The following is a 27,923-nucleotide window of genomic DNA, read 5'->3' on the forward strand; positions in this document are numbered from 1 at the left end:
TGTGTCTAAGCCTTAAGGCATCACCTATTTCCTCTGAGAGCCCCTGACATCTGAAATCAGAAGAGCTAGCCTGGAAAGACCACTGGTTCCACACAAAACAGAGAGACATGGAGGAGGACAGCCCAACCAATGCTCAGACCTGTAACACAAAGCAGAGCGTCCCCCATCCATCTGAAGCCTTGGGGTGTGGTAATACCTGCGCGTAACCGAGTGCCTCTAGGTGCTGGATGGTTTGCCCAGAGCAGTACTGGTGTGGCGACAACCGGTAAGCAATAAATGGTGAAAATAAGATTCCAGGACCATGTGTGACTTGAGCAAAACTGTCCATTTACACAGGAAGAAATTTTAATTACAATGTATTTGTTTAGGTTCATTTAACACATCTAAGAATCTCTCTTTCACTAGCTGGGGACTACATTTTCAAACAATAAAAACATTTTAAAAATCTAAAAATTACTTTTTTGTCCATTAATTAGGATGAAACCTGACCCCACATATCTGGACTACTGAAGTTTTACTCAGGGGTCAGAGAACATATTGATGGGAGGAGGGGAGGGGAGGGAGGGAGGAAAGAAAGAAGGAAGGAAGGAAGGAAGGACGGACGGACACTTCCAGATCCCCATCAGAGGAATTGCTGGCACGTACCCGCTCCATCAATACTCTTCCTTCTGCTAGTCCTCACAATGAACATACGCTCCCTGTTTGGAAAGGCAGGATGGCAACACATGCAGGTTCCACAATGAGACTGAACAGTTAACTCAAGTTGCCTGTTGGGCTAGCCAGATGAGACATCTCCAGCCACCCATCAACCTCCTTGCCTCCTGGCCCAAAGATGTCATGACAAGAGGACATCAAAGCAGAGCATCCCCAGGAGAGACCAAGTGCAGCAGGGGAGTCTCCTCCAAAAGCACCTCGATGTGCCACCAAGGTGGCCTCTGCAGCAGTGCAGTAAGAGCCACTGCCATTAAAGGCAAGTTTCCGTTTTATGTGCTCAGGCCTTCTGTGGCAGGATCCCACAGTTCCCCAGGAAGCTTGATTTACCATCCCATCACCCTGTTTTTATAGGGCCTGACTCTGCAAACGGAACTGATGGAGACCTCAACCGCGAGTCACTGAGTCCTCCGGTGTAATTGCAGATTTACAATGCCGACAAAGCCATTCTGTCACACTCATGTCTTCTCAACGTGCCTCTGGAGGGGACTCCCTACAGCTTCAGCTGAGCTTCGTTAGCTGCTCCCCTCAACCTCCCGCAAAAACCTTCTTCTCCTCTGATCCCACTTTCCCTGCCCCAGAGCTCTCCTCGCAGGAGGCCCTGTAAGGATCTGATTACTGCAAGTGGGGACCAGGCAGTCACGGGTAGGGTGGCTGACGAGGTATTATGGGAAGAGGAGAGGATGAGGAAAGAGAGAAAGAAAAAGTGTCCTCTGAGTCACGTTGGTGAGATTTTTCACAGCCAATCACACACAAGACTGATTCACTGCTCACTCTGCCCTGCTCACTCATTTTTCATACCATACTTTTCACGGACCCATCAGCCTGTTCCGCCAAGGTCAAATGAAGGGAATGAGAGCATGCACATCACACTGAGATTTATTATAAACAGAGTCACTCACCTTTTATGTGGAACCAGTGGGCTCCTGACATCACCATTTATGAAGATGGACCTGAGCAGCAGTCATGTGAGCAGACGGCAAGGGAGGGGGACTCGGTCCAAACAGCATCATGAAACACCTGGACTCTCCCTTCCTTTGCACAGAATACAGACAGAGGCTACCCACTAACCTGAACACAAGACTTTTAATCAATGTAACGGTTGTAATTCCACCTTTGTTCTATTTTCCATAAAGAGCTGGAGAAGGTCTATCAGACAAGGTAACATTTGAACAGATCTTAAATGAAGTGCACTGGACAAAGGCCACTGTTTCAGATCTTCACTATACCCTTAAAACGCTTTAGGTTGCAAGTAACTGAAAGTAGCTTAAAGAATAATGGTTTGTTATATAACAACAAAAGGAGTCCAAAGGTAATATGCTTTCTAAGTTTGATTCACCAGTTATGGTATCACCAAGGACCACAGTGTTTCCCATCTTTCTGCTCTGCCATGCTTAATTCAAAACATCCCCTCAGGGGTGAAAGATGGCTGCTGCAGTTCCAAGCATCATATGTAGACACAACTATCATCAGTGAACGTTCTCTCTTTACCACTGGCCATCACAGGATCACATGCCTATGCCCAGACCAATCACAGAAAGGGGGGAAAGAGCAGCTCTGATCCACTTAGACCATTCATGGTTCCCTCTCTGCAACTGGGGAGGAAGCACTTTCCATGACAGAAAGTTCACAAAGTTCCTTCAGTGACACGAAGGGCTAACTACATGAACAGGGCTCTGAGCACAACTACAAGAAAGGCCTGAGGTGGTTATTGGGGAGGTGACCAAGGTGCCTGCCACAGAATAAATTCCATTTCTACCACAGGAGTTTGTCCTTACTGTTCCCTCCACTTTTCCCACACTCTCCATAGCTTCTTCCCTCACATCAGTGAGGTCTCTGCTCAAAAGCTGAATTATGCAAGAGAGCTTCTCTGACCAGCCCACCTCAAAGAGCTACACACTTACCCATTCTCTACTCTCTAGTTTTCTTCACAGTTCCTACCAGTGCCATATGTATACCTGTATTTGTTTACCACCTGCCTTCCCCCTCCAAAATAAAGCTCCTTGAGGCACATAATAGACACTCAAATACATGCGGGATGAACAAAAAAATTGAATTCACTGGTGTGTCCCACTTTAGTCTTACATCTCTACTGTTGGCCATGCCAGCAAAACAGATCTCCCTAGTCTTCCCTAGTTCCCTACCCCCACCTTTTTATTCACACTTCTCCCCTTCTGGAATGCTCTCCTCACTTTTCCTCTGTTTATTTAAATCCCATCTTTACGGGTCAGCTCAAATTCCACTTCTTTCACAAAGCCCGCCCTGATGATCCAAACCCAACATGATGTCCTAATAGCAGTCATTTCAATTTGGAAAACTCAAGATACTCCTTTCCACTTCATTTTCCTTGAACCCAAACTAGAGCTCTAAGTACTCATAGATCTTGACCCACTCAACACTCTCTTTATAACGGAAGAAACCAAGTTCCAGGATTGTTTTGGACCTGCCCAGGAATGGACCAGGAGAACATGTACTAGGATAGACAGTCCCTATTTGACAATTCACTAGTTCTAAAAAGTTCATAGCAGAGCATTCTTCAATGGATAACTTTTGATACCTGCAATATGACTGGGCATTGGGGGAAAATCAATGGGAAAGGAATATGCAACTCTCTGCTAATAAGCACAAATAGATCACTCTGTCACACCAAAAAAAAAAAGTTGAACAAAGCTCAGCTGAACAAGATAAAGCCTCTTTATCCTTCTTCTCCCATGGGTCTGAGCTCGGTGATAGAACTGAATGATACAGGGGCTGCCAAGTAAAGGGAAATAAAAAATGCCAGGGGGCAGAGAACAGTGAAGGATGTCAGTTACCTGATATTTCTGAGCCTTAGCATCGTCACCTATGAGAGGAATGGAGTTAGGCTAGATCAACTATCTAGCAGGAGAGTTTGCTTTAAAAAAATTACAAAGCTGATGGAAAACCCTAAAAGTGGAACTACTCTGGTTGTAGTGGGTACTGCTGAGATTCTCACCCTCCAACCCTCTTGCTTATCCCCAGCAATGGTTCCCTCACCACTAGATGGCTTAATCTTTGGAGATGTCTCTCCCAGCACTGTGATATGACAGTTCTAAAGTAGATGACCATCATACTCATAGTACTAGTAATGCTGAAATACTGCAGTAGCTTAATGAACAATTTAAACTCTCTAAGGCTCTAAGAAGATGTCACTCATATAGGGCAGACTGTGGTCTTCTGAAACCATGATAAACCAAGTGTTTTTAAATCAAGAGTGGATGGATGGATGGGAGGGAAAAAGAAAAGGCAATTTAGTTTTATTTTAAAAAAGACTCAAATTGTCATCAATTGCAAATTGAGTCAAAGTTCATCACAGTTATGTTGATATGGGTGAAAAAGTAGCCTAGATGCCCAACAAATGAGGGACTTGCAAAGAAAGTATGACCAAATACCATGTTTCAGTGAAATTACTAATGACATGAGACTACGCTCAAAATACATACTGATATGTGCAAATACTGCAAAAGTAATTATGAAATGATTGCAGTTTTCTAAGATGTAATGTGGATGGGTTTTTTCCTAAAAAAGATTGAAAGATACATAGCAAAACATTAACAACGATTAACTTCTGGGTGATGGGATTAGTAAGTTTTTTTCTTCAGAATTTTTTTTTCAAACTCTCTAGAGTAAACATATATTGTGCTTGTAATTAGGGTGGGGGGAAGGCTAAAGTAAATTGAGAGGTATAAAACAAAACTGAGTGAAACTTCTTTTGTTTATCACTCATCCAACTTAAAGGCTCCAAAGTCCAGATTTGGAGATTTGTAGGGAAGCATCAGAAATATCCAAATGGACTCCAAGAGACACAGAGGGGAAAAGCATAATCTTTCTGGACCACGTGTCAGAGTTCCCCACACAGATCTCGCCCAATCTACTCTATCGGAATCTCGGGGGGTGGGGCTCAGGCACCCATACCTTGCTTCAAGGAAGCACAGATGCAGTGGTTCTGATGAGACGTGCTGTTAATAGGACGTGAAAATCATGGAAGCTACAACACTCCCCAGAATGGCACAAAGAAACCAATTCACCTTAGTCTGCCTTCACAAGTCAGGGATCCACATGAAAGAAGAGTTACTATCCTTTGCCCAAAAATGTCCTGGAGTTGCCTCTGAGACCCCAGGTTTTGATATTACAAAAAGAATCAGAATTCTGTGTGACCTGTTACCTTAAGCTGTATCTCTGGGCCATGTATGATCCAGCTTTAGTAAACTTAATTTTATCACTTGTCAAATTTTTCAACCTGTGAAAAATTACTCAATACCAGGATTAAGATGTGATCTAATATCCACGTGGTTTGCCTGCTCTGAGCTCCTATTATCCCAAAATAATGCTGGATGCATACCTGAGGGTAGCGTGGCTTCTGAGCTATGAGAGCCTTTAGTCTCCCTTTGAACACGGGGGTGATAGATAAACTATGCCATGCCTGAAAATATGTCTCCTGGACCTCCATGCAAGAGACAACTTACTAATTTCATCTTTTCGAAACTCCCATTCATCACTTCTAGCAAGTCAACAGCCTTCTCCACAGACCTTGCTTTAATTGTGAAGGCAGCTGATACTGCATATTCTCGAGTCCTTCAAGGGCCAGAAGTTCCTAGGACTCTGCTGCTGCTTCCTACATGGAGTCTTTGTGGAATTTGAGGAGAGAAATAAATGCACTCTGGAGGAATGTCACAAGAAAAAGATCTGCTTCAAAACTGGGTGTGTGGACATGTGAATCGGCATCCTTAACGGAAAGATTTTGTAGTATACAGGCAAAAATTCAGAGACTTTGTCCTTTCAGATCATTTCTTTGAGGTGAGAGGGAGAAAGGAAGGGAGGGAGGGAGGAAAGAAGATGGGAGGAAGGACTGGAGGGAGGAGGGGGAGACGGAGAAAATGAACTTTCTCTTTTTTGGATGGAAAGTGGATACAGGAAGTATTCAACCCATCAGCATCCATTTGGAAATACAAAGTTTCCTTCAACGTACTCCAAAATGAGAAAGAGACTTCCTGTAAGGTTCCTTAAATATACCGAACATATAGTGGCTCATTTTGAAACTACCACACCTAAGGCTGGATTGTATTAAGTTTGGGATACGTCACTGCTTCACTTTCCAAACAATTCATGTCTGTCTGTGTATAGGTTTTTCTTTTGGAATTTTAATATCACTAGTTCTTAGCCCAGACTCCTAAATCAACTGGTCTCAGAAAATCATTTTCTTTATTCACGCAAGGAAACTAAATCCTACATATACATTTTAGTATGATATTTAATTATAACAATTTGATTTATCTTCTAATGCTCCATACAATCATCGACTATATGATTTTTTTTTAAATTTCAAACAGCTTTTTGTTCATAGACTCTTATTTTCTGAAATGACCATCTGTAAACAGTAAACCTATTGTAACATATACGACACTATACATTTTTCTTAGGGAGGGGAATAAAGATTCATTTTTTTCCTCTCCCAGTTTTTTTTCTTGTTTTTTAATTCAATTTTATTGTGGTAAAAACAGTTAACATGAGCTCTACTCTCTTAAATTCTTTTTGCCTAATACAACATATTCAGGGTCTGGGTTAGAGTATAGTTACTTAAAGTAAAATGTCACAAGTATTAAATACTGAGTCCCTTATTAATATATACAAACTGGATCAAGGTAGAAAGCCACGAAGTTTTTCCTGCATAAAGGACACATACTTTACCATTGCTATCACACACCTTCATAAAACAATAGATCTCCTTCTAGAAACATCATTTTCAGAAGGAGCTGGTAAATATTATTATTTACTATACCAAGGCAACAATAACTGATTAAGGCAAATTTAGTGGAAAGATTAAAATAATGGCAGGAGAAGAAAATCTATTCTGCAGAAACACTGTGTGAACTTATTGGAAATAATCAGTCGCTCAGTTTGAATTAAATGAGTGTGAGTGAATGCAGTGGCGGGGTGGGGGGATTTTAAACGGGACTACAGGGAGGTTGAGAGAGAAAGCCTGGCACACACACTAGCTGGAATCTACCAGCTTCCCTTAGCCGAGGCTGGGAGGAAAATCTGCAAAGATGCAAACCATCCTTGGGTGTGCAGTTAGCAGTAAGTAAATTGCTGTGGGAGCTGAGGGCGAGCATACTTCAGCAAGCAATTCCTCTCTGTCTTTCATTCTGTTTGTCTGTGTTAAATTCCCCTTCTGCCCTCATCCATTCTCACATCCAGTTCCCCGCTTTGTCCATCCATCACTCCCCTCACTTTGTCAGTGCTGACTTCATCCGGCTCTCACAATCGCAGAGCAGCCATCCCGAGGCCGCGGGGGAGCCCCCGCCCGCCGCGCCGATCTGCTGACGGAGGGCCCCGCGGCGGCGTGTCGTTTTCTATTGCACAGGCCAGCAAAAACACTAATACTCAACCTGATTCCTATCGTCCTGCCTTCCACCTTTTCTACTGAGGGAGATGGAAGCGAGAGAGACACCAGGAGAGAGAAACGGTGGGGAGGAAAGAGACGGGTGGGGGCGGCGGGGAGGGGGGGTGGGGTGGATAATGGAGAGAGATGTTTGCTGAATTTTCTAGAACAATTTGCACACCAGTCAGGTGGAGGCTCAATCCGACTTCCTGTGCTACATACACATCAATAGAAATCACAGGGAGAAAATGTAGCACTAATTAAGGGTTGATAAGCTGTAGTCAAGGGCAGTTTAGGGGAAAAAAACAGCAGAGCACCCGGGCCTGTGTAAGCATGGCTCTAAGCAGCACTTTAATCGCCAGCTTAGGATGGAAATTCTGCAGTGCTCTATTTTGTTTAAAATGGTTTTAGCTTCACAATCAAACAGGCCAGGAGAAAAATACTAGACGATCGTTTTTACTCAGAAGATCATTTGCAAAACATTTTGGGGGTGGTGGGGGGAGCTTGGTAAAGAAGAAAATAGTTACCTAGCAACAAAACTATTTTAAAACATTCTTCAGTGTATTGTCTGATTGTGTGATCTTAATTCAAAGGTGTCTAATTCGGAGCACCTGCCAAATTAATAAAATATTTCTAACCCTGAATTCTCAATTCCTCATTTTTTCCCCCTCAACAGGGCAAACTTCACAATAAGCCATAATGAGGGTGATTAAAAAAAAAAAACAACTTTTCAATGCTACACATTTTTTAAATTTTACTCGGAGTGGAAAACAAAATTACACTTGAAATAAAAGTAGTTAGTAGAACTATGTATACAACTCTGCTTAAAATGACTTTACAATAAAGGTCCTCAGTGGGTAGATTTTCTTATTTGAGTTCTTAAAAAACAGTGGATTGTAACTGGTGGTAGCCGGAACTAGCCTTTGGGAGGTCTTACTACCTACAAGGCATTCTCATCTATGTTCTTGGATCCTCACAAAAATTCATTCTAAGTAGTACCTGCTTATTTGGAACTGAGAAAGCTGAGGCCCAGCAATTCAGTAACTTACCCCAAGTCATACCACTGCTAAGAAGGGGCATCAGGACTTAAATGTCCCTGTGGGAATTCCAGCCATTTCCCCAGCAGATGGGCGCGGCAGTCACCTAGCCCCAAAGCTTCTTTCTAATTGAAGGAAAAAAAGCCTTAAAGATGCAGTGGGATAAAAGTGACGAAACTGAATCAGTTTCTGAATCCAAAGTACAACCACAAGATATCGAAACTGATGTTTTAATACATCATCCCAAACTCTTACTTAGGGAGACTCTTCACTTTTTTATTGAAGGAAAAGAGACTGCCTCTGCAACAAACCGAGAGAAGTTTCCAGAAGGCGCTGAGAAATGATAGGGACTTAGGAATAAATGGGCTGCCTTGCAAGGCAGCGACTTTGAAGAGTAGAGCACTCGCTTGTAATGTTTAAGTTTTGCTGTGTTTGTTAGGAAATGAATTACAGCATCCCGCGGTCACACCACGTATCTCAGAGGGTTTGGGTGGCGAACTGCAAATTACTAACCCTGGCAGGTAAAACCACAGCACGAAGAGAAAAGAGGGGCACTGCTGAGCCAGCCTCCACCTCCCTCTGCACGGTCACCACACATCTAGTCCAGAACCTGCACCCACAGCTCCCTCCCCATTCCTTTTGTTTCTCAAACCCTCATGCTCAGATGGGTTTTGGCCGTGACAGAAGAGACCAGGGGAAGAAAAAAAAAAAAAGGCAGCAGGAAAAAGTCTCCTCTGCGGTGCTACCATACACATCAGACGTCTCTAATTAGACAGCAACAAAATTTTATTAATAGGATGGACATTATAGAATGAGCTTGTTATAAATGGGCCCTGTCAGGGCCTTATTCAGCTACCAAATGAGTATTCTCAGTTCAGTGCTCTCATCTGAGACATCACGCCTAGTGCTGGATAACAAATGATTGCTATTAACCGTATTGTTAGTAATGATGGCTGAAAACAAACAAAAACCCATAAATAACAGTCTACAGAAAAATTAACCCATAAACTTGATAGATATCCAGCTGAGAAATAATAAATGACACTTTGGGGCCTGCTGGGAGAAGTGAGTGGTTTTTGTTTTCCTCTCTGTCATTAACACATTTTCTGTGCTAAAAATTAGATTCTGATATATAATTATCAACACTCCCAGATATTAATTCTGCTATTGCTCCCTCGGTTTCTCTTCTGGCTGGGCTCTAATGTTATTCACAGATTACTCTGAGAAAACACATCAAACACTTAACAGAACAGGTCAAAGTGACAAGCAGCTTCTGCTGACAACACCAAACTGAACCGTCTTTTTTTTTTTCTACCAGGGACACAAAACAAATTTCTCATATTAATTAACTAGGGTTCCCTTCCAACCACAACAGGCCTGTACAATGCGATGTGGGCTTAAGCAAATTCCCTACTTCTCTAATGAAGGCGGCCAAGGGAAGCGAGGAGTGACAAAATTATCTTGCATTTATGGCACTCAAATCCACATTCATTAATGTCTTTCAGAGAGGAGACACGGTTAAAAACAACTTTCCAACTGCCGAGCCTCTCTCACCTTGAGCCCCTTCCTCTTAAAGGGCTGCACAGAAGGCCAAGGAGACACACACACACACACACACACACACACATACACACACACACACACATACACACACACACAATTAAGCACGTGAGCAAGAGACCTTTCCTGAAAGGAGCTAGAATTTGAGCCCCAGAACCTGAATTAGCACCATTGCTGAGGACTTTAACTTCCCAAACGTCATGACTTCTGCACAATTAATTGACCTTGACTGGAATACAACCTCACCTGTCAATGGCTTGTATTTGTCAGGAAGCGCCACAAAAAAGTGAAATTTACCAGGCTTCTCCACAGACTGGTCCATATCCTATAAGCAGACGAAGACCCCCCCCCCCACACCCCCCTCGAAATTCTCACGCACATGTGTCAAGTACGGAACACCAGCACTGGCATTGTCAATTCCATCGATGGACTTCTACTGCTGTCGCTCTAAAATTTTAATTTCAAGGAAAGTAACTGTGGGAAAACTTTTTTGTTAATTAAAAAAAAAGTAAGGTGCCCAATTTAGAGAATGCATATAAACTGCTACGTTTCATTAATAAAAGTAAGATGGTGAAATTTAAGATGAAAGACTAAGATAGGGGAGGAGGACTCCATGCCAGCAGGACAGTACAAGTAAGTGCATCACGAGCCAGTATAGGATCCGTTTCCCAAGCCTGCCCTTCTACTAGGGACAAGGGGCAGCAGCTTCCTCTTCTTAAGCAAATGCCTTCAACTACAAGCTCTTCTGTCCATTTGGGCAACATAATGTCAAAAACAGGAAAATTCTTTAAAATTAGGCCATATGGCCAAACCTCTGAAACACAGAAACAATAAAAGGGCTGAGGGGGAGGGAGAATGAATGCAGAAAAGAGACAGAGAAGAGAAAGAACAGGTGAAAATAAAGAAGGCTGAGAGCTGGTGCTGTGTGAAAAGCTGAACGAACCGGGTGGGGTGTCTGGCCACCAATTTAGAAAACCTTGCTCATTCCGATCAGTGGTGGGATGTTCCCCTTATCCTCTCAAGCTCCATCAAGGACCTGGGCCCACGAATCATCTACATAATATTTTCGAGATGGTATTTCTTTTTAAATAAGCAAATGATCTCCCATCACCCCCGTGCCTGGTTTTTAACCCCCACGCCTCATCCCCCTGATCACGCTGCCTTGATGACAACAGCGTAAACTGCAAATCCCTCACCTCCCGTGCACTCCATTTTCTCAGTATCTGGCATTGCGATATTAAATAACTATAAAACTAGAAAGCCAAAATAACTAAATCACCTGGCAGCCAATTTCTGAGAGTTAAACCACAAACCCGGAAAATGGTGGAGTGTGTTGAAATAATGTAAAGGAAACCCATAAATTCAAACTTTATGTTCTGTAAAGAACAAATATGAAAAAGGCATCAAAATAATGAAAGATTGTTTATGTATTCTGGCATGAAATGGGAATGTGTTATGAGAGAGGGAGCAGTGGTGGAGACAGATCGACGGAGCTGACAGTGTGGTATTCATCCTGCACGGAGGAGCAGACGGCCCGCTAGTGGCAGCAGACAGCGCCATAAATCAAGGGCTCTCGAAGCTGTACCTACAGCTTATTACATCCAAGATGACAAATAAATAATAATCCCTGTCAGAGCGGCCCTTTGCTCAAGGATTGAGCCTGAAACCTTTGGCTCATCACTCCTCATCTTAAGTGAAAACACTAGAACTGGGGAATTGGAGGCCACGCTTTGCTAAGCTCATGAAACACAAAACAAGTAGGACCCAGGAACTAAGACTGAACAAGAAAGGTCAAGAAAGAAGGAAGGATAAACATTTAAATACTACTGACCAAGACGGGGAAAAGCATCCGAATGAGTATGGGTTAATGTGACTGAATCATTAGGGGAAGAAAAATCCAGAAACCCATCCTTGTCCCCACCCCTTGCTGGGGGTTATATACCAGGCTTCGGTTTAAAGGCACTCCCAGCAGGCACAGGACAGGTTCACAGAAATGCCAGGACCCCAACACCAGTGACCACCACCTGCAACCCTTCCCGAAGCTGTCCACCTCCTACCTTATTTAAGACCCAAGCAAGTGGCAGCAAGCCACGCCCCCATGCAGTAAGTCCAGGTCTTTGCATCCTCGAAGGAGAGGATCAGTGCTGACCAGCACACTGGCACAGGGAAGGCCGAGTCACAGAGCCATTCCCCTGTCTCCCTGCTTGGCATCTTGGCCACTGCTTCTCATTTGCACCCTCTGACTCTTCAATGTAGGCCTGATAGACACCCCTGCTTCTAAGTCTGCCTGGCATCCATGAGTGTTACAACCTTGAACTTGTCCCTTAACCTTGAGCATCCCCATTTTCCTACTGCTACTAATTGGTCAGATAGAGGGTTTCTCTAAGGACCCTGAGCAGTGCTCACAGAGCATCCCTCTCTCTGAGTTGGCTCGATACTTACAGTGGTTCCCAAAATGGCCTTCCAAGCAAAGCCTTCTCCCTGTCTGATACATCTCAAGTCCCTCCAGTGCCTTGAAGGAAGCACAGAGACAGACAGTAAAATCTGACAGGGCCAAAGGGCTCTGGATCCCAAGTTCTTCACACACACACACCACCATCCTAACAACTCTTTAATATCTTGCTAGCTGCCCTTCAGTCAACTACCAATCCATACCACTCCTAGGCATTAAAGCAACACTGTATTTTGTGATTTGAGAGAACTGCAGAAAGATGGGCCTACAAAAGGGCACAGGTATCACTACAAAGGGCTAAGTCCCAAGGGCTAAAATAAGAGCACCTGCTCTTACAAAGGGGAGGTGGCCAGGGGTCCCCACTACTGCTTCATGTCCCCACACTTTAGACAAAGGGTACACGGCAGGGTAGAGCAAGCACCTACTTTGGTCGTGTGAACCTGAGTTCAAATCCCACCTCCATGGAAGCTGGGTGGCCGCACTGAGTTTCCACATCCTCAGCTACTGAATCCCAGCCCAGAGGGCTGTTTGGAGATGAAATGCTTGATAGTCCCTAATGTAGTCCAAATGCCAAACAGATCCAGTCCCCTCTCCATTTTGTTTTTTTCCTAATTTTCTACCCTCCACTAAAGCAGAATTTTAAATAAATGTTATCATCCACATGACTTTAGAACCTCATGAACCTTCAAACTATCCAAAATTCTCTACAGAAACACAAGCTTCTTATGAAAATCATTTCAGCTTGGTTCAAACTCCTGGGCCAGAACTTAGATGAAACTCATCTAAAGCTTCTAAGAGGTTTTGGGCTCTAAGTGGGTAAGTGATACAACGCAATAGGGTCTCCTGCACCCCAAAATTCTACACCTGTGAGACAGGCTGGGTCCTGGGACCCTCTGCTGCAGCACCTACACCTGGACAAATGTCTCCTCGAGCAACAGGACACAAAGAAACTGCAATGGACTCAAAACAACTCTGTGCGCATGCAGTGGGGGAAAATTGCGTACAAGATACAAAAAGACCAAAAACCCAACAGCCGCTTCTGCGGTGTCAGGAGCAAAAGCAGGGTATGGCAGCATGACCCCTGCACACAGCCCCACGGAGGGGGTGGGCAGACAACCTAAGTTACCCCTCTGGCCCAGCCATGGGTCCAGCCCTGCCCTTACCCCGTTTAAGGAACCAGCTCACTGCCCCCCTCAGGGAGGGAGCAAGGGAACCTGTTACTTGCTTCTGCCCCCTTGTACTATAGCACGAGTCCCAGTAATCTGTTGCCTAACTTTCTCATCTGGCCTCGTACTGATTTCTACTGATTAAATAGTCTAAGAACCCAGGTTGATAATACCTGGAACTCTATTCCTAAGGAAATAAACCAAAACATGGAAAATTCATGTGCACGAAAACATACATTATACTGTTATGATGGCAAAAAAATATGGAAGCAAACTAAATAACCCATAGAGGGGTTTAAAAATATGTTGAAAATTGTTTTTTTTTTTTAATATGGAATGCTCGTTTGATGGAATAACATGCAGCTGTCAAAAAGCAATGATTACAAAGACAATAAAGCAACAGAGCAAAATGCCTGAGAACTAATGCAACATGAAAAAAGGCAAAACACAATATTGACCCTTGGCTCTCATTTTAACCATGCAACATTATGCCTTTGGAAAAAGACAAAGAATGGACAGAAATAATAATAGTTGTGCTAGAATGGTAGAGCTACAGAAAATTATTGTTTATTCTTTCCCTTTCTTTCAAACTTTCTGCAATTATGTTTCACAATACTTTTGTAATTTAAAAAAGGGGATTCAAAAAATTTTTAAGAAATTAAATTGAGGCTCACCCCAAATCAACAAATGGTCGGCAGGAACCTTTGAGGGAGTGCGGGAAGGCAGTAGTGCACCATGCCCGATCCTTAAAGCATGCCATTGTCCAAGAGTCATTTTTAAAACACATCATTTGAGATACATGTGGGTTCACTGGCTTAAAATGGGTTAACATTACAAAAGATACAAGTGAAAAATAATAATGCAATCACTTAATACAGTAATACCGCTGCTTAAAGGTCTTTTAACAGAAACACGGCAATTCTGCTAATACATATTACATACATTTGCAACAATACAAGAAAGCTGAAAGGTGGTTATTGTTGAATTGAAAAAGTCCCAGAATCCCACTAAGAAAATAACATGAGACAATAATGCATATTTCAGGTACACACTATAACTGACTTAAATTATTATGGATGTACTTCATACTTAATTACCTTTCTAAAATATGTCAGGGTATTTTGTCATCAACTCTGCAGAGTCTGCTGTACCTCTACTAAATACTGCTCTGAAAGCAAACCCTTTGCTAATGTTTTTCTATGAATAACTTATTACTCAATATAGCAAGCATCAACACATTTTATAGAACCAGAACTTGGCTCTCTGAAATTCCTCCTACCCTAATGCCAGTCACTGTTGGGAGCATTTAGTTATAAATTGTCTTTCAATAAAAGTAAAAGCTCCCAAAACAACAAAATGAAAAGACACAGCAGCTTAAATCAAGGGAAGTCAATTTCCACATGCCGATCCTAAATATTTCATGGCCCTATTTTATTCTGACATTTGTAGATGACTAAAGTGTTACAAAGGAAATAAAATGCTGATTAAAGAGTTCACTGTCATAAAGGTTACTGAATTGTAAATGGCCCTTTCCATCTTCCTGTTAATAGGTACCCAGCTGTAAACATCATGAAGGATGTGAAGGGAGGGCTGCTTGCCTCCTTTAGGAGCTGTATATACATTAATCACTGAATCACCAAGCCATGCTTAATTGCAAGCTGTATATCACACAAATCCATGGTAAGTAGAAGGAAACTCATTATTGCTGCTTCATAACTACTGGGTACTTCTCATTTTAACCTCCTCACACCTGGGACACTTTGTTGCTTTACAACAGGAATGCAGAATAGGTATTACACCACTAATTACAGCCCACACTGGCACCTCCATCTCAGCTGCCTGCAAGAGAAAACGCAACTCTCTGATCTGACCTGCAGCCGTCCCAGGCTCCGGCCTCATTGCTGCCAAGTGAGTCTTTCTACGTGGTTTGCTCCCTGCCACTGCCCCTGCTGCCCCCTCCTCCCCTGTTCCCTTTCTGGGGACAACATGTTGAAATACATTACTCCTTGAGAGTTTACAGACTGTTTAAATGATAAAGAAAAAAAAAGCCTGCAGTATATTTTGCTTTGACAAAATTATTGATTTAAATCCCATACAATAGCACAATACTATTTAAAGGTCAACCCAAGAAAAATGAGTTTACACCCGAACAGAGCCAAGCTTATCTGTCATGAAAGTGTAATGATGTGTTTATTCCCTCACTCGGGTGTATATATTTTTCAGGAAGATGTAACAGTCTACTTGCAGGTGAAATCTGCTCTTAAGCGAGAATTTCAAGAGATATTTACATTTCAGGTGGTGGGGCTGATATCTGAAGCCCTGAGACCCATTTCTGCACTTAATAGTCAGTTGAGTATTTATTTTCATCACTCCAAAATTATTCTTCTCACTCCCAGGTCAAAAACAAGACATACACTTGAAAACTATAACCACAACTCATATAGGAATCTTTTAAGAAGCCAAAGGCTGCAAACAGAATGCAAAGGTAGCCACGGGAACTGCCTCCCATACATTTTGGTTTCTCTTGCACATTTCAAAAATATGGCAGTAAACTGTTCTCAGTTCATTATTTCTAGAAATACTCGTCATTAATGAATCTGCATAGTCATACTTCTTTTTCCTTTCCAGAAGGCCAAGGTATCATATGATCTACTGCATAACCACCATCACCAGCCTTCTCCACCTGGCCTCTCAAGGTACGCAGGCCTGGGCCTCTCTGGGATGGGGTGAAGGCAGTGAGTGGATGAGGCCTAATACACTGCTTCCTGGTCACATTCCCTAAAACCCTGGCCACTGCCTCCCCTACTGAGCTCAGTTCAACCAATATTTACATATTAGGTGCCAGGTATTATACCAGTTGTAGGGGACAGAGTAACTCAGTACCTTCTCTCTTGAAAAGCATCGTTCATTTATCCAGTAAACACAGACTGAACACCTATCATGTACCTGGTACTGTGCAGTGACCTCCCAGAGATGATGGTCTTACAGGCCCAGAGACACTGAATACACAGTTACACATAAAATAACTATCCCAAAAGGGGACATGCAGGATGCTAGGGTGCATAAAGCAAAGAAAACCAAACTAGTCTACAAGAATCAAGGCTGGCCTTCCCTAGGAAGCTACATTTAAACTGAGACTTAAAGGATGCAAAAGTGTTAGCTTGGTAAAATTAGTGGGGGTGGAAGAAGACGATGGCAAAGGCACGTGCAAAGGCCCAGAGACAAGGGAGTCCACTGCAGAGAACAGAGGAACACATAATTTGGCTGAAGGGTAGGAAGGAAGAGGAGAAAATTCTGCAAACAATGGTTAAGAGTTCTGAACCTAAGGGGGACCCCTGGAAGATTTTAAACCTGAGAGCGATATAACCTGGAGCAGTACGGAAAATGGATCAGACATCAGCCACAGTTATAGTTGGAATGCCCCCACCTAGAAGGCTATGAGAGGAGAGAGAGCAATGACAATGGCGGCCCGTGCTGAGTTTCCAAACAACAGCGAAGAAGCCCACTACTCCACCACCACCAGTGCACAGGAAGGACATTTCAAGAACTGGCCTTTCCTCTTACATGTTAAGGACTGAGCAGACTAGGGGCATGATTCAGCTGGTAGCGTCTGCTTGCAGTTTCACAGGCAGTTTGGCGGTCTTGGGGTTACAGCAGCTCTGAAGTTACTATCACTTGTCAGCACCCACCAGCCCGCTGGCTATTTTCTCGTTTTAAAGTATGCAAAGAGGAGCGTCTTCATAGATAATACACCTGGACACTCACATGAGGATGAAGACCTTTCCAAACACCCGTTTCCAACATGTTCTCTCTATAGCCTGAGTTTCTTGCAAAAAGCAGTTTCTCAATGGCATTTTTTTTTTTGCCAAATATTATCTGTTGGGATTTATACTCTGGTAGGCATGAGGAATTTTTTTTAAACAAAGAAAGCACAGACTTTTGTAAAAGAAAAAAATGGAGAACTCTTATTTACAATTTTAAAATCTCTTAAGTTCATTCTCATGACATAATCATGGAATCTGTTGGAACCAAAGATTTTTGTATTCAATCCCCAACTCATAACCAAGTATAATGTAAAGGTTCTGTTATTCGAAGATTTTTTAAAAATAAAATTAACCACATCATTGATATCCTGTAACCAGAGACTAATAAAATTTGCAAAATGCTGAAGACAAAAAAGAGGGGAAGACATCACTATGAACTGCTCCTCAAGGAGTCTTCCCTGGTGGCCCCAGACCGTGTGCACATGGTCCTCACCTGCTCCAGTGAGGGAGCCAGTTCAGCCTGAATGTTAAATACTGATCCAGCTTATTCCCTTCTCATTTTCAAATTATAAAAATTAGGATTCTAACACTGTCTTCCAGCATGCCAGTGTTTCCTGGGATACATTCCTTGGGCACAAGCTTTTCACTCTAAGGACTACTGCCTTTGTGTTAAGGGTGAAGGTTCTTGTACTGATGGAGAAAATGAAGCTAAGAAAGGCTAAGGAAATTGTCTGAAACAGCCTAGGGAGTAGGTGTCAGAGTCAGGGTTTGAATTCTATCTTCTGATTATGTGTCTGGGCCGTGTTCCACTGCCCTGTAACTGTTACCTTCATTAATGGGGTGGGAAAGGCAAGGAGGGCAACCCAGAAGAGTGGTTCAGACACCAGTTCTGAGGCCAGATTGCCTGAATCTGAACCTTGATCCCATCACACCCTAGCTCTGTGACCTTAGGTTTATTAAGACTCTACACCTGTTTTCTCATTTTCCAAATGGGGATGATAAGAGTATTCCAGAAGGGGATGGCATGATGAAATGAGCTAATTCATGTAAAGCACTTAAGACAGCAACAAACACACAGTATGCAAAAGTATGCACTCAGATGTTAGCCACACAATAATACCTATTTCATAAGGCTGTTCTCTCCAGCACTTGAGAAATACACGCATATACACAGACATACGTGTATGTATATGAGGGGTGCACACATGCATCTGGTATATAATGGGTATCTCATGAATGCAGGCTGTTCTTAGGCTTTTGTTTTTAATTTTGAAGGGAATATAAGGGCCCCACAAAAGTCATAAAGCTGATAAAGGTCCTCCATATGGACAAGAAGGCATCTTTCTGACATCACACAGGCATACCTCACTCCGCCTTGTCTCCCAGACATCAGCTGCTTAACGATCCAATGCCCCCAGAAGGCTTTAGGTTATAACGCATGCCCTGCTGGTAAATGCTTATGTTCATAATTATGATGATAGGAAAGCAACTAATTTTTTTTAAAGAAAGCAACTAATATTATTTTAACAGGAAGGTCCAACCTGGGTCTACAGTGAAGAATCACGTGGAAAGTACAACCTCATATATCCTAACTTCAAGTATCAAAAGGTTTTTCTATTGGGTTTAAACCCTCAATTCTACCTACCTGTCCCCAGTGTCTGAAATAGAAAACTGAACTGGTTAAAAAAACAAAAAAAGTCAACCAGTAGAAATGTCAACCAAAACTGTCTTCTGACTTCACAGAGTCACAACAACAAAACAACACTGTCCACGCTGAAACACTAGTTTTCTCACCTTCTCCAAGTAGGATGGGTAGATATTAATGACAAATAAATCAACGAACATTTCATTCTGTGGAGTTCCTCCTGGTTTCACCTCCTTTGAGCGACTCTGCTGAACCTCCCATCATTGTCTCAGCACCACCTTTTATATACCCTGTGTCCTCTGTGTAGAATTTGATGGAAGCATTCAAATCCTAGTACTTAAAATAAAAATCAGGTGCATCTGTAGCTTCATTATCAAGTACTACCTACAGGAAAATATGATGGTGGCCAAGGAGTTCGGAAGGGGGAAGCCACGAAGCTAAGCAGACCCCAGAGCACCCAGACCAAGTAAAAGCTGCCAAATGAGGGACTGAGGTCAGTGGAGAGGCAGTAAGGACTTGCACCACTAATACACAGGCTTAGCAGCAGGCTCCCCAGACAACGGGTCAGACACACAGAAGAAAGAAACCACATTGGATTCAAGTCAAGAAACCTGGGTTTGCATCCCTAGTTTGTTCCTCTCCAACACTGTAACTTTGGTAAGGTTATTTCCTGCCTCTGGCCCTCTGTTTCCTCCTCTGTAAAAAGTGAGAGAGTTGAACCAGCTCATCTTTTTAGAGATTTTTAGCTCAATTACTCTGCACCTCTTCAGTCATCACCAATCTGTGTACTGCTAAAGCTAGTAACTTTTCTTACATTCAGAGAAAGTTTTCAGAACTCATCTGTTTTGTATAGCCAATTAACAGCATGAAGGGTGTTTACCACATAGGTCTATTTCACCCTCTTTGGGTGACAAGGTAAGAACAGAACCTTGTAATTAGTTCTGCCAAAAAGCTGCAGTACATTTACTTGCCGATGAAAGAACCTTCAGAACTTTCCCTTTGTTCAGTGTCCAGCAGTGTTCAACATGTCAACTGCCCCGCTCTCTTGAGTCCGTGTGACTAAATTTACCAAAGCCCCTCTACCAACACACAATGTACATGAAGCATCCTAAGAAATACATCTGCACTGTCTTATACCTTTGAGATTCCCAAGTCATTTGTTACTGCAGCATAACTTAGCCAGACCTAAATGATACAACAAGCAATCTGAAGTTTACATTATTTTTATCATTGATATTATTATTTACCCTCTATTATTACTATAACTACTACCTATAATAAACAATCTTATATTTTTATAACTGTTTGCATGTGTCCATTGCTCTGAAGGGGTCTCCTTCAAAGAGCAATGACCATCTCCAATAAGAGTGAAGAAGGTGAGAACACAGCAATCACACTTCAGCTGCATTCAGTTTCAAGAATGACTCCCTAATGCAGCAGACACTTAATTCAGGCCATAGAAGAACATGACAATGTTTTTAAAAAAAAAAAAAAAAAGAACTGCTGGCTATAGGTAAGTAATAGCAGAGGCCGGGCAGAGATATTTTGCTCACAGAAAGCAGGTGAAGAGGAGATAAAACCACCTCCTACCTGAGCTCTAAATGTGAACTGCATCCTTCAGGTCAGTTAACAAAGACTACCGAAGAGAGGCGGAGCAAGGGACAGCTATGAAGGATGAGTTAGTGAGGTCTTGTTGGAAGGGAAAGGGGGGAAGGAAGAACAAAGAGCTACAAGCTTACAGACTAATTTAAAACAAAAAAGAAGCTATGAGGTAGCAGAAATATAGAAGCATATAAATGCATATGAGATTTAAGAAGCAAAAAGCTAGGTAGCTAAAAAAAAAAAAAATCTAACTTCCAAAAAGTGTAACAAGAGAAGGGATACAACAAAAGCAATTGTATTTTAATCAATTGATAATTTGCTCTCTGAGGCTTTTGGGGGAAATGGTGTCAAGAAATAGACATAATAGACATAACACTTAAGAAAACTATTTATGATATACGTTTTGAACCCAGAGTTAAACCCCTGTAGGCTATTTCTTGCATTAAAAAAAAAAAAAAGCAAGACACATCGCCTGTCTTGGCTAATCACCACACTGCTGCTGGACAGAGAAACGGTCAGTGTGACCTCGACTCTAACCTACTGAATAGCCACTCCTCGGGTACCAGACATATAGGCCTGACTTAACTAGCAAACGGTGGGGCAAACTCACACCCAGTGTGCAGATGCTGCGGCTCTCATGGACAGAAGGAGGTGCCGAGGAATTAGCAGTCAGACAGTGGTAATAACTTCTTACTATGTCAAGGAATTTACATGCAGATCAATGTGACTAACGTGCACTTGCCTATCCCCACCATAAATCACAATCGATTGGCACACCAATTCCCCGCCATAATTAGGATCTATGGACGGGGTTGCAGTATTATCTTACATCCTGTGTCACTCCCCTCCGTACACGGCTGGTTCCCAGAAAACTCTCAGACTGCTGCTCTTACATCTGCGACGCTGTTCCTTTGTAACCTGGGGTGAGAAGTGGGGGAGATAAGTGAATACAATGTCCCTGTGTGCCCTGTCTACCTGAGAGATTCCCCGTACCTTATTAGAGATTCAAAAAAATGGGAATTCCTCCATATCCATATTGAATTCCTGTGTGCAAATTTGAAAGTTGGCAACATGCTGCTCTTAATCTGATTTATGCACCAATTTATTTTATACATTAGGCACATTGTATGTAGGCTGACGGATGCATAAAAATTTCATGCAAAAAAGGACTCACTCTCATACAACTGCCTTTCAGTTATTATTACCTCTTGTGGTTCACATCCTACGGTGGGGAGGACAAATGACTCCATATACCAAATGCATTTTGCCCGCTATACAAACATTTTGATCTGTTTCTATTTCCCCTCTGCTCCCACTCCAAAAAGCTAAAAACGCTGTTTCTTAACTTTTTGAAATCCTTTAATGCTACAGAACACTCATTTATGCAAAGAACTTCTCTCCATGTTCACTGTTTAACTGTGTATCATAAACACACAAACCTGCACATAGAAGCAAACAGAGACAGAGAGACACATACCCACAACACATCAAGGTAATTTGGGGTGGGTTTTTTTTGTTCAAGCATTTTTACTCTATGTATGATAACCACCATGCATTTTGCATTATTTTTCTAATTACCTTCCCAGGGATATGTTCCCCAGAATATTATTAAAAGCAAAACTCCAAACAAATATAAAAGCTTTTGGGGTAGAGTTTTTAGTTAGGGAGGAAAAAGCAGCTAGAAAAGGCATCTTTCTGTATTTTCCTTTTATTAGAAGTCTCCTTTCATCCAAGAAATATGGGGCCTGAAATAAATTGTACCATCCTGCTTTTTTTATTCAAATCCTTGCCAGAGCTAGGCAGTATGCTAATGAAAACAGGTTGATAAATGACTCCCTGATATTTTCCAGACATTTTTCTCTCAGAAGTGCTCTAAACTGATGTAGCTCAAAGAGAATAAGGCGCATTAAGTCATTATATCAATTTTTGTTACCCAGATACTTCAGTCCCAGTTAAGCGCTGACAGCCAATATAAAACAAGGCAAGGGCATCATACGACTCCATCGATCAAATCTTGTCGTAGATAGATTGCCTATTACACAAATAGAACTAGCGGATTCAGTTTGTAGTTTTATGCTCTCCAATTAAAGGATAACAGGGTACTTTCCCATAAATCTGCTAATTGCAACTGAATTAATTTAACAAATTTCTCCAAGCACAGAGGAAAAAGCGATTGGTTAAGCTAATGTAAACTAGCACAGGTTGTCACAAAGAGGTTCCCATAACATCCTTTTGCTATACCTTGATTGGGCAAGGTGTCACAAGTATTTAGCTACATTGTGGTTCGCTGGCAACAGACAGCTGACAAGCATAAAACATTGCACAAATAGGAGATAATTTATTTGTGGTACTTTTTTTTCTCTCCCTTACTCCCCACTCTCCCCCACCCGAAGGATGAAGTAAACTCCCTCTTTGCATCTAATTAATGTTTCTCTCCAAGTGAAGCTGTTTTTCTAAATCAGAATTACACAGGCCAAAGCACTATATTACAGATAGGGGTCCCTCCGCGCCATGCAGCCGACAGAAGGAGTGACGGGCAAACACTAGAGCAGCTGCCTCCTGCATTTCAAAGGAGGAAGGAGCTTAATGCTCCTGTGTAGGGCAGGGCGAATACATCACAGGGCATCCCACTCTCACAAGTTCAAATACATGGATAACTGCAGTCCAGGTGCCAGATTCAAAGCAGATGATCCCAAGCCATAAAATAAATATGTCATGGAAGAATCCCTCAACTGTCGTGCTCAGTCACGGAGGTGGACCTGTGCTGACTGCATGCAATGACACTCCTCTGCCTCTCTTCCCTCTCCTCCGTGCCTCAGCCAGCGATTCAGGAGGGCTGGCAATACCCACAAGGGCCTGGACAGCTAAGCCTCGGGGAATCAAGTGTGGCAGTGGGTGGGGGCACTACTGGGGGAGACAGCGTATTTCCACATTTGGTGCAATAAGACAGATTTTAAATATCTTGTGCCATTGTGTCCATATTTTTAGACTGGATGTTTTAAGTGTGTGCTTGCAAAACACAGTTGTCTTACCCATACTCAGCAGGCACCACCTCCTGCCAAAGGAGGTCAATTTCAGTTCCGGAAGAGGCTAAGGAGCCCAGGAACAAGACCTCCCCAGGATGGACCTCCCCAACGCGAGTCTGTACCTCCAGGGCTTGTCTCTCCTCTTGTGATCACAGCTTCAAGCTTCCTTGTTGCAGAAGCCGATTCTTTTCCTTTTTCTTTTTTCTCTCTTTTTTTTTAACCAAGGGGAAAAAAAATCTCTGAGTAGAGCCTCTTCTCCAAGCACATTCCTAATCATCCTGTTTATCCATTTGTGCTTCTGAGCATAAAGGAAACTCTGCTGGGTCACCCCAATTCAACAGCAAGCTATTTGAGGACAAGAACCTTATGCTGGGGGAGGGTATACAGCTCAACAGTAGAGCACATGGTTAGCATGCACGAGGTCCTGGGTTCTATCCCCAGTACCTCCATTAAAATCAATAAAAAATAAACCTAATTACCCACCCACCCACCCCAAAAAAGACAGAATAATACAGATTGTCTCAGACCCTTTAATATTAAAAAAAAAAAAACCACATGCATTTTGCACTGTGAGTCTGGTGCAATGTAACAAGGCACGCTGCCTCCAGAGTACAACACAACTTGAAAACCAGCTGAGTCACCCCACCAAGCGGTAACAGGGTTCTGTAAAGGGAGAACAGGGTGGGTTGAGTCCAAGCAGGGAAATACATGGTGTTGATTCTTACACACTATGAGCTTGCCAGTCTGTACCTAACCAGAAAGCAAACTGAGACATACACAGAGAAGACAAAAAAAAAAAAAAAAGATGCTCTGAATAATAGATATTTATGTAAAAATGCTGGATCAATGTCAGGAGACCTGGTTTACAGCCCCAGTTTTACCGCTCACTAGTTGTATGATGCTCGGATCACAACTAAGGGTCTCTTCTCCACACATAAAAGGATATCAGAGGAGATCTCAGAATTAGAGCTCACAAAGGGTGGGAGATCTAGCCACTGCTTTTCAAAATGCAGCTGCACTTGGCATCGAATTCCAGGGTGCTCCTAGCATTTTTAACAAATTATGACATATCACAGTACACGGCGTGGAGTAAGGGTAAGTACTGTTTTGTGATACTTCTAATTCAGTTATGTAAATATATATGTGCATGCAGGCTGTAATGGGAAATCTATTTCTCAATGTCAGTCACAGTCAAAAAAATGTTTAAAAACTAAAAGCCACCAATCCAGTCCAACCCAACGACGGAATATGAAGATTCTCTGGCTCTGTCATCACACGTTCACATGCAGAGTGGCTGAAGGGCTAGAGAGCTGGAGGGCTGAGGCTTTGAAAGGACCCGTGCAGAAGCCTTCTCTCCCAGCAGCAGCTCATCTGTCATTGCTAATGAAAATGACGGACTGGGAAACCCCTCACCTTGGGAAAAAGGCCTGTCCATGTGCAGGTAATGGAGTGACTCATTTCAGAAACGGCCCAGCATGGCCCCCATCCCTGGTGGTGTGGGGAGCACACCAGCTCAGATTGAGAGGGCACAGGTCTGCTACTTACACACTCCCCACCCAGAACCTGAAACCAGGATCCCCAGAATTCCTGCCAGAGGGAGAAAACTCACATCTACTGAAAGCAAAGGCTGGCTTCCCATGAATTGCAGAACAGACATTTCATCGATTTATGATTCACACACATGCAGATTCAACAGTGAGGACTCACTCCCTATGAAGGGCCTGAGAAAGGAGGACCTGGCGACAATCATGTCAGCCTAAAAGACCCTGCTGGCCACCTCTCAAGAATCCACATATGATGAAGTAGGATCTATGAGTAATTCCCCAAATCCTTCGCTTCTCCAGTTATGCTGAGCCAGTAATTATTTCTACTGTGCCTTGTTATGAGTTATGATCAGATGTGTTCGTTGGAAGGAAAATCTAAGAAGTGATTTCATATTACAAACATGTTGAGTCTAAGCTTCTGGAGGGAAAATACTCTTTCAGCTAAAAGATTTTCTACTATTTGAATACATCTTATATGAAGATGACTTAAGGGTTATGGAACTTGGTTTATGGAAGACCTTGAGAGTATGATACTATGAAAATTGACCACAAAAGAACAGCCATTAATGAGAGAGGTAAATAAAGGGTCTAGGAATTCTCCAGTTAGCCAGCCAACATGTACTGCAGAACACCTGCTCCATGCCAGCCTTAGACATCAGAACACAGGGTGGACACAGCACATACAGTCTCTTCTCTCAGGAGCTTACAGTCTGGCTGGGAAGAGTACTGTTAAGTACGTTTTATATATAAACTAGCACCACGAAGGACAAGCAGAAATAATTAAGGGGCTCTTACTTAGTTTGGGGATGGCCTTCCCTAAGAAAGTATCCCTTTTACACTGAGACCTACAGGTTAAATAGCAGGGCAGGTGGAGAGTCCAACAGGAAGACTCCAGGCCACAGCAGCTCTCAGGTCACCCGGCACAGCCCTCAGCACCCCAGCTCTCCGCTGCCTCTGCACTCCCATGGTCACATCTCCATCAGTTCATCTCTAGACTCTCTCATACATCCAAGTGGTGCCACCACATCACCTCCCCTGGACCCCCACTGGCCTCCTGGCCTCCCCAAGCCAGTCCCTTTCTCACCTCTCTACCCCATTGCTTCTTCAGCCCAGAATGGTTTTTTTTGCAGCATTCTAGCCTTTCAGCTTGTTCAGGTTCAAATTCCAGCTCTACCACTTCACAGCTAGGTGGCCATGAACAGAAGTTTTCATCTCTCTATGCCTCGAAGTCCTCATGCGGAAAACAAGAGATCGTGGGCCTACCCTGTATGTTTGTTATAAAGATTAAATGACGGAGTGACTGCAGCATCTACTATGTCTTCACTATTCAGAACTTGTAAATAAAACATTTAAGGAAACAGATCGTAAATGCAAATTAAAGGACAAATGTTCTCAAACAGAAGGAAAAAATTGGAAAAGATACATGCACCCCAATGTTCACAGCAGCACTATTTACAAGAGTCAAGATATGGAAACAACCCAAGTGCCCCTGAACAAAAGAACAGATAATGAAGATGTGGTGTGTGGGTGTGTGTGTATACATACACACACACACACACACACACACACATACATATATATACCTAGACATTAAAAAGAATGAAATTCTGCCATTTGCAGCACCATGGATGCACCTAGAGACTATCATGCCCCATGAAATTAGTGAAAGACAAATACTGATGATCACTTATATGTAGAATCTTAAAAATATACAATAAATGAATTACACAACCAAACAGAAACAGTTTTACAGATAGAGAAAACCTAGTTGTTACCAATAAGGAGAAGGAAGGGAGGAGGGGCAAATTAGGGCTATGCATTAAGAGATACTGCAGAATCTGGAAAAGTTGTTGCTGCTATTGCTGCATAACATACTGCTATTGGCCTTTATATATATATATATATAAAACAAATAAATTGAATTTTTGGAAACTTCAGCTATGCTGTCAACTTTGGAAAAAGTATCCCAGTTGTACTGTGTTGGGTTGGCATTCTACAGAAATTAACAGCCATATTGGTCTAGAAATGTTAAATGTAATTTTTTCCATTTATACTGGGATAACACACTGTATTAAATATGTAAAGTCCTATCTAACATGAGTTTGATTACAGAAACTAATAAAGTATTCTCAAAATAATGACAAAAAAAAGGAGAAACTACAAAGGGAAAAAAAAAAAGCTACAAGAACTCTACCTGGCACACAGCGGTCAATTAATGTTAACTATTACTGCCATTTTTGTTATTGTGATTAGTTATTTGTTTATTTACTTTATTCGTTTTCTATATTTCACCCTCTTGTACAAGACCCAGGTCAAAATGCCCTTCCACTGCAGAGCTAGCCAGACTCGCTGTAGCCAACATACCCACTGCAAGTGTATCATACATACCTCTATCATAGCCTTTACCACATTACACTGAAATTATTTATGCATCTCTTTGTTCCCTGGACCTCAAGCGAGAGGCTACATATTATTTATATTGTCTACCCAGTATCTGGAAATCAACAAGCTCTCAACAGACATATAAGAAGATGGATGAATGAATGACTTGATAATGGGTGACCAGATGGATGGAGCAGCCTGGAAAACTCACCTTAGAATTCTCTCTTTCACTAAGGAGGTATCCCTCCAAGTACTTAAGGAAATGGGCTGAAACCCTCCCATCCACGTCGCGACCTCTGGCCTGAAATGCCGCTGCCCACGTTGGCCAACATTTGCAGAGCACCTTGGGGGAGTAAACCTGTCCTTTAGAAGCCAGGAGAACCCTACAAATTTTCAAACCCTCATGAAGTATCTCTTCTCAGAACACTTGTAAGGATAGTGAGGCACACTTTCTTTAGGTCTCTAGCTAAAATGCCTGAAAGCGTCTTTCTATTTATTGGTATCGTTACGTGTACAGTAACAATCCCAGGAGCAGGGCATGACTGCACTAGCTTTATGTCTGGCAAAATCAGCATCTGTATTATCTGAACTCCGAGAGACTATAAAATTAAATTAAAGTGACTCACTTTACTAC

General features: G+C 42.4%; 1 protein-coding gene and 1 long non-coding RNA gene across 5 annotated transcripts in view; one reads left to right on the top strand and one right to left on the bottom strand.

Moving 5' to 3' along the window:
• LRMDA (leucine rich melanocyte differentiation associated) overlaps positions 1-27,923 on the bottom strand; it is a 1,104,406-nt gene that overhangs the window by 850,918 nt on the left and 225,565 nt on the right. For 3 of the 4 annotated variants that reach the window (XM_072971254.1, XM_072971255.1, XM_072971256.1), the window contains one exon: positions 21,167-21,255. The exons of the other annotated variant lie outside the window; for it this stretch is intronic. In XM_072971254.1, the coding sequence (XP_072827355.1) occupies positions 21,167-21,168 (2 nt within the window). In that variant the 5' untranslated portion in view covers positions 21,169-21,255. The remainder of the gene's footprint in view (positions 1-21,166; positions 21,256-27,923) is intronic. 4 annotated transcript variants of the gene reach the window in all.
• LOC140699792 (uncharacterized) lies at positions 7,096-15,228 on the top strand. The gene is made up of 3 exons (XR_012078031.1): positions 7,096-7,195; positions 14,877-15,006; positions 15,104-15,228. It is a non-coding gene; the product is annotated as an uncharacterized lncRNA (long non-coding RNA).

This window comes from Vicugna pacos, chromosome 11 (genome assembly GCF_048564905.1).
Source record: "Vicugna pacos chromosome 11, VicPac4, whole genome shotgun sequence".
Classification (NCBI taxonomy): domain Eukaryota; kingdom Metazoa; phylum Chordata; class Mammalia; order Artiodactyla; family Camelidae; genus Vicugna; species Vicugna pacos.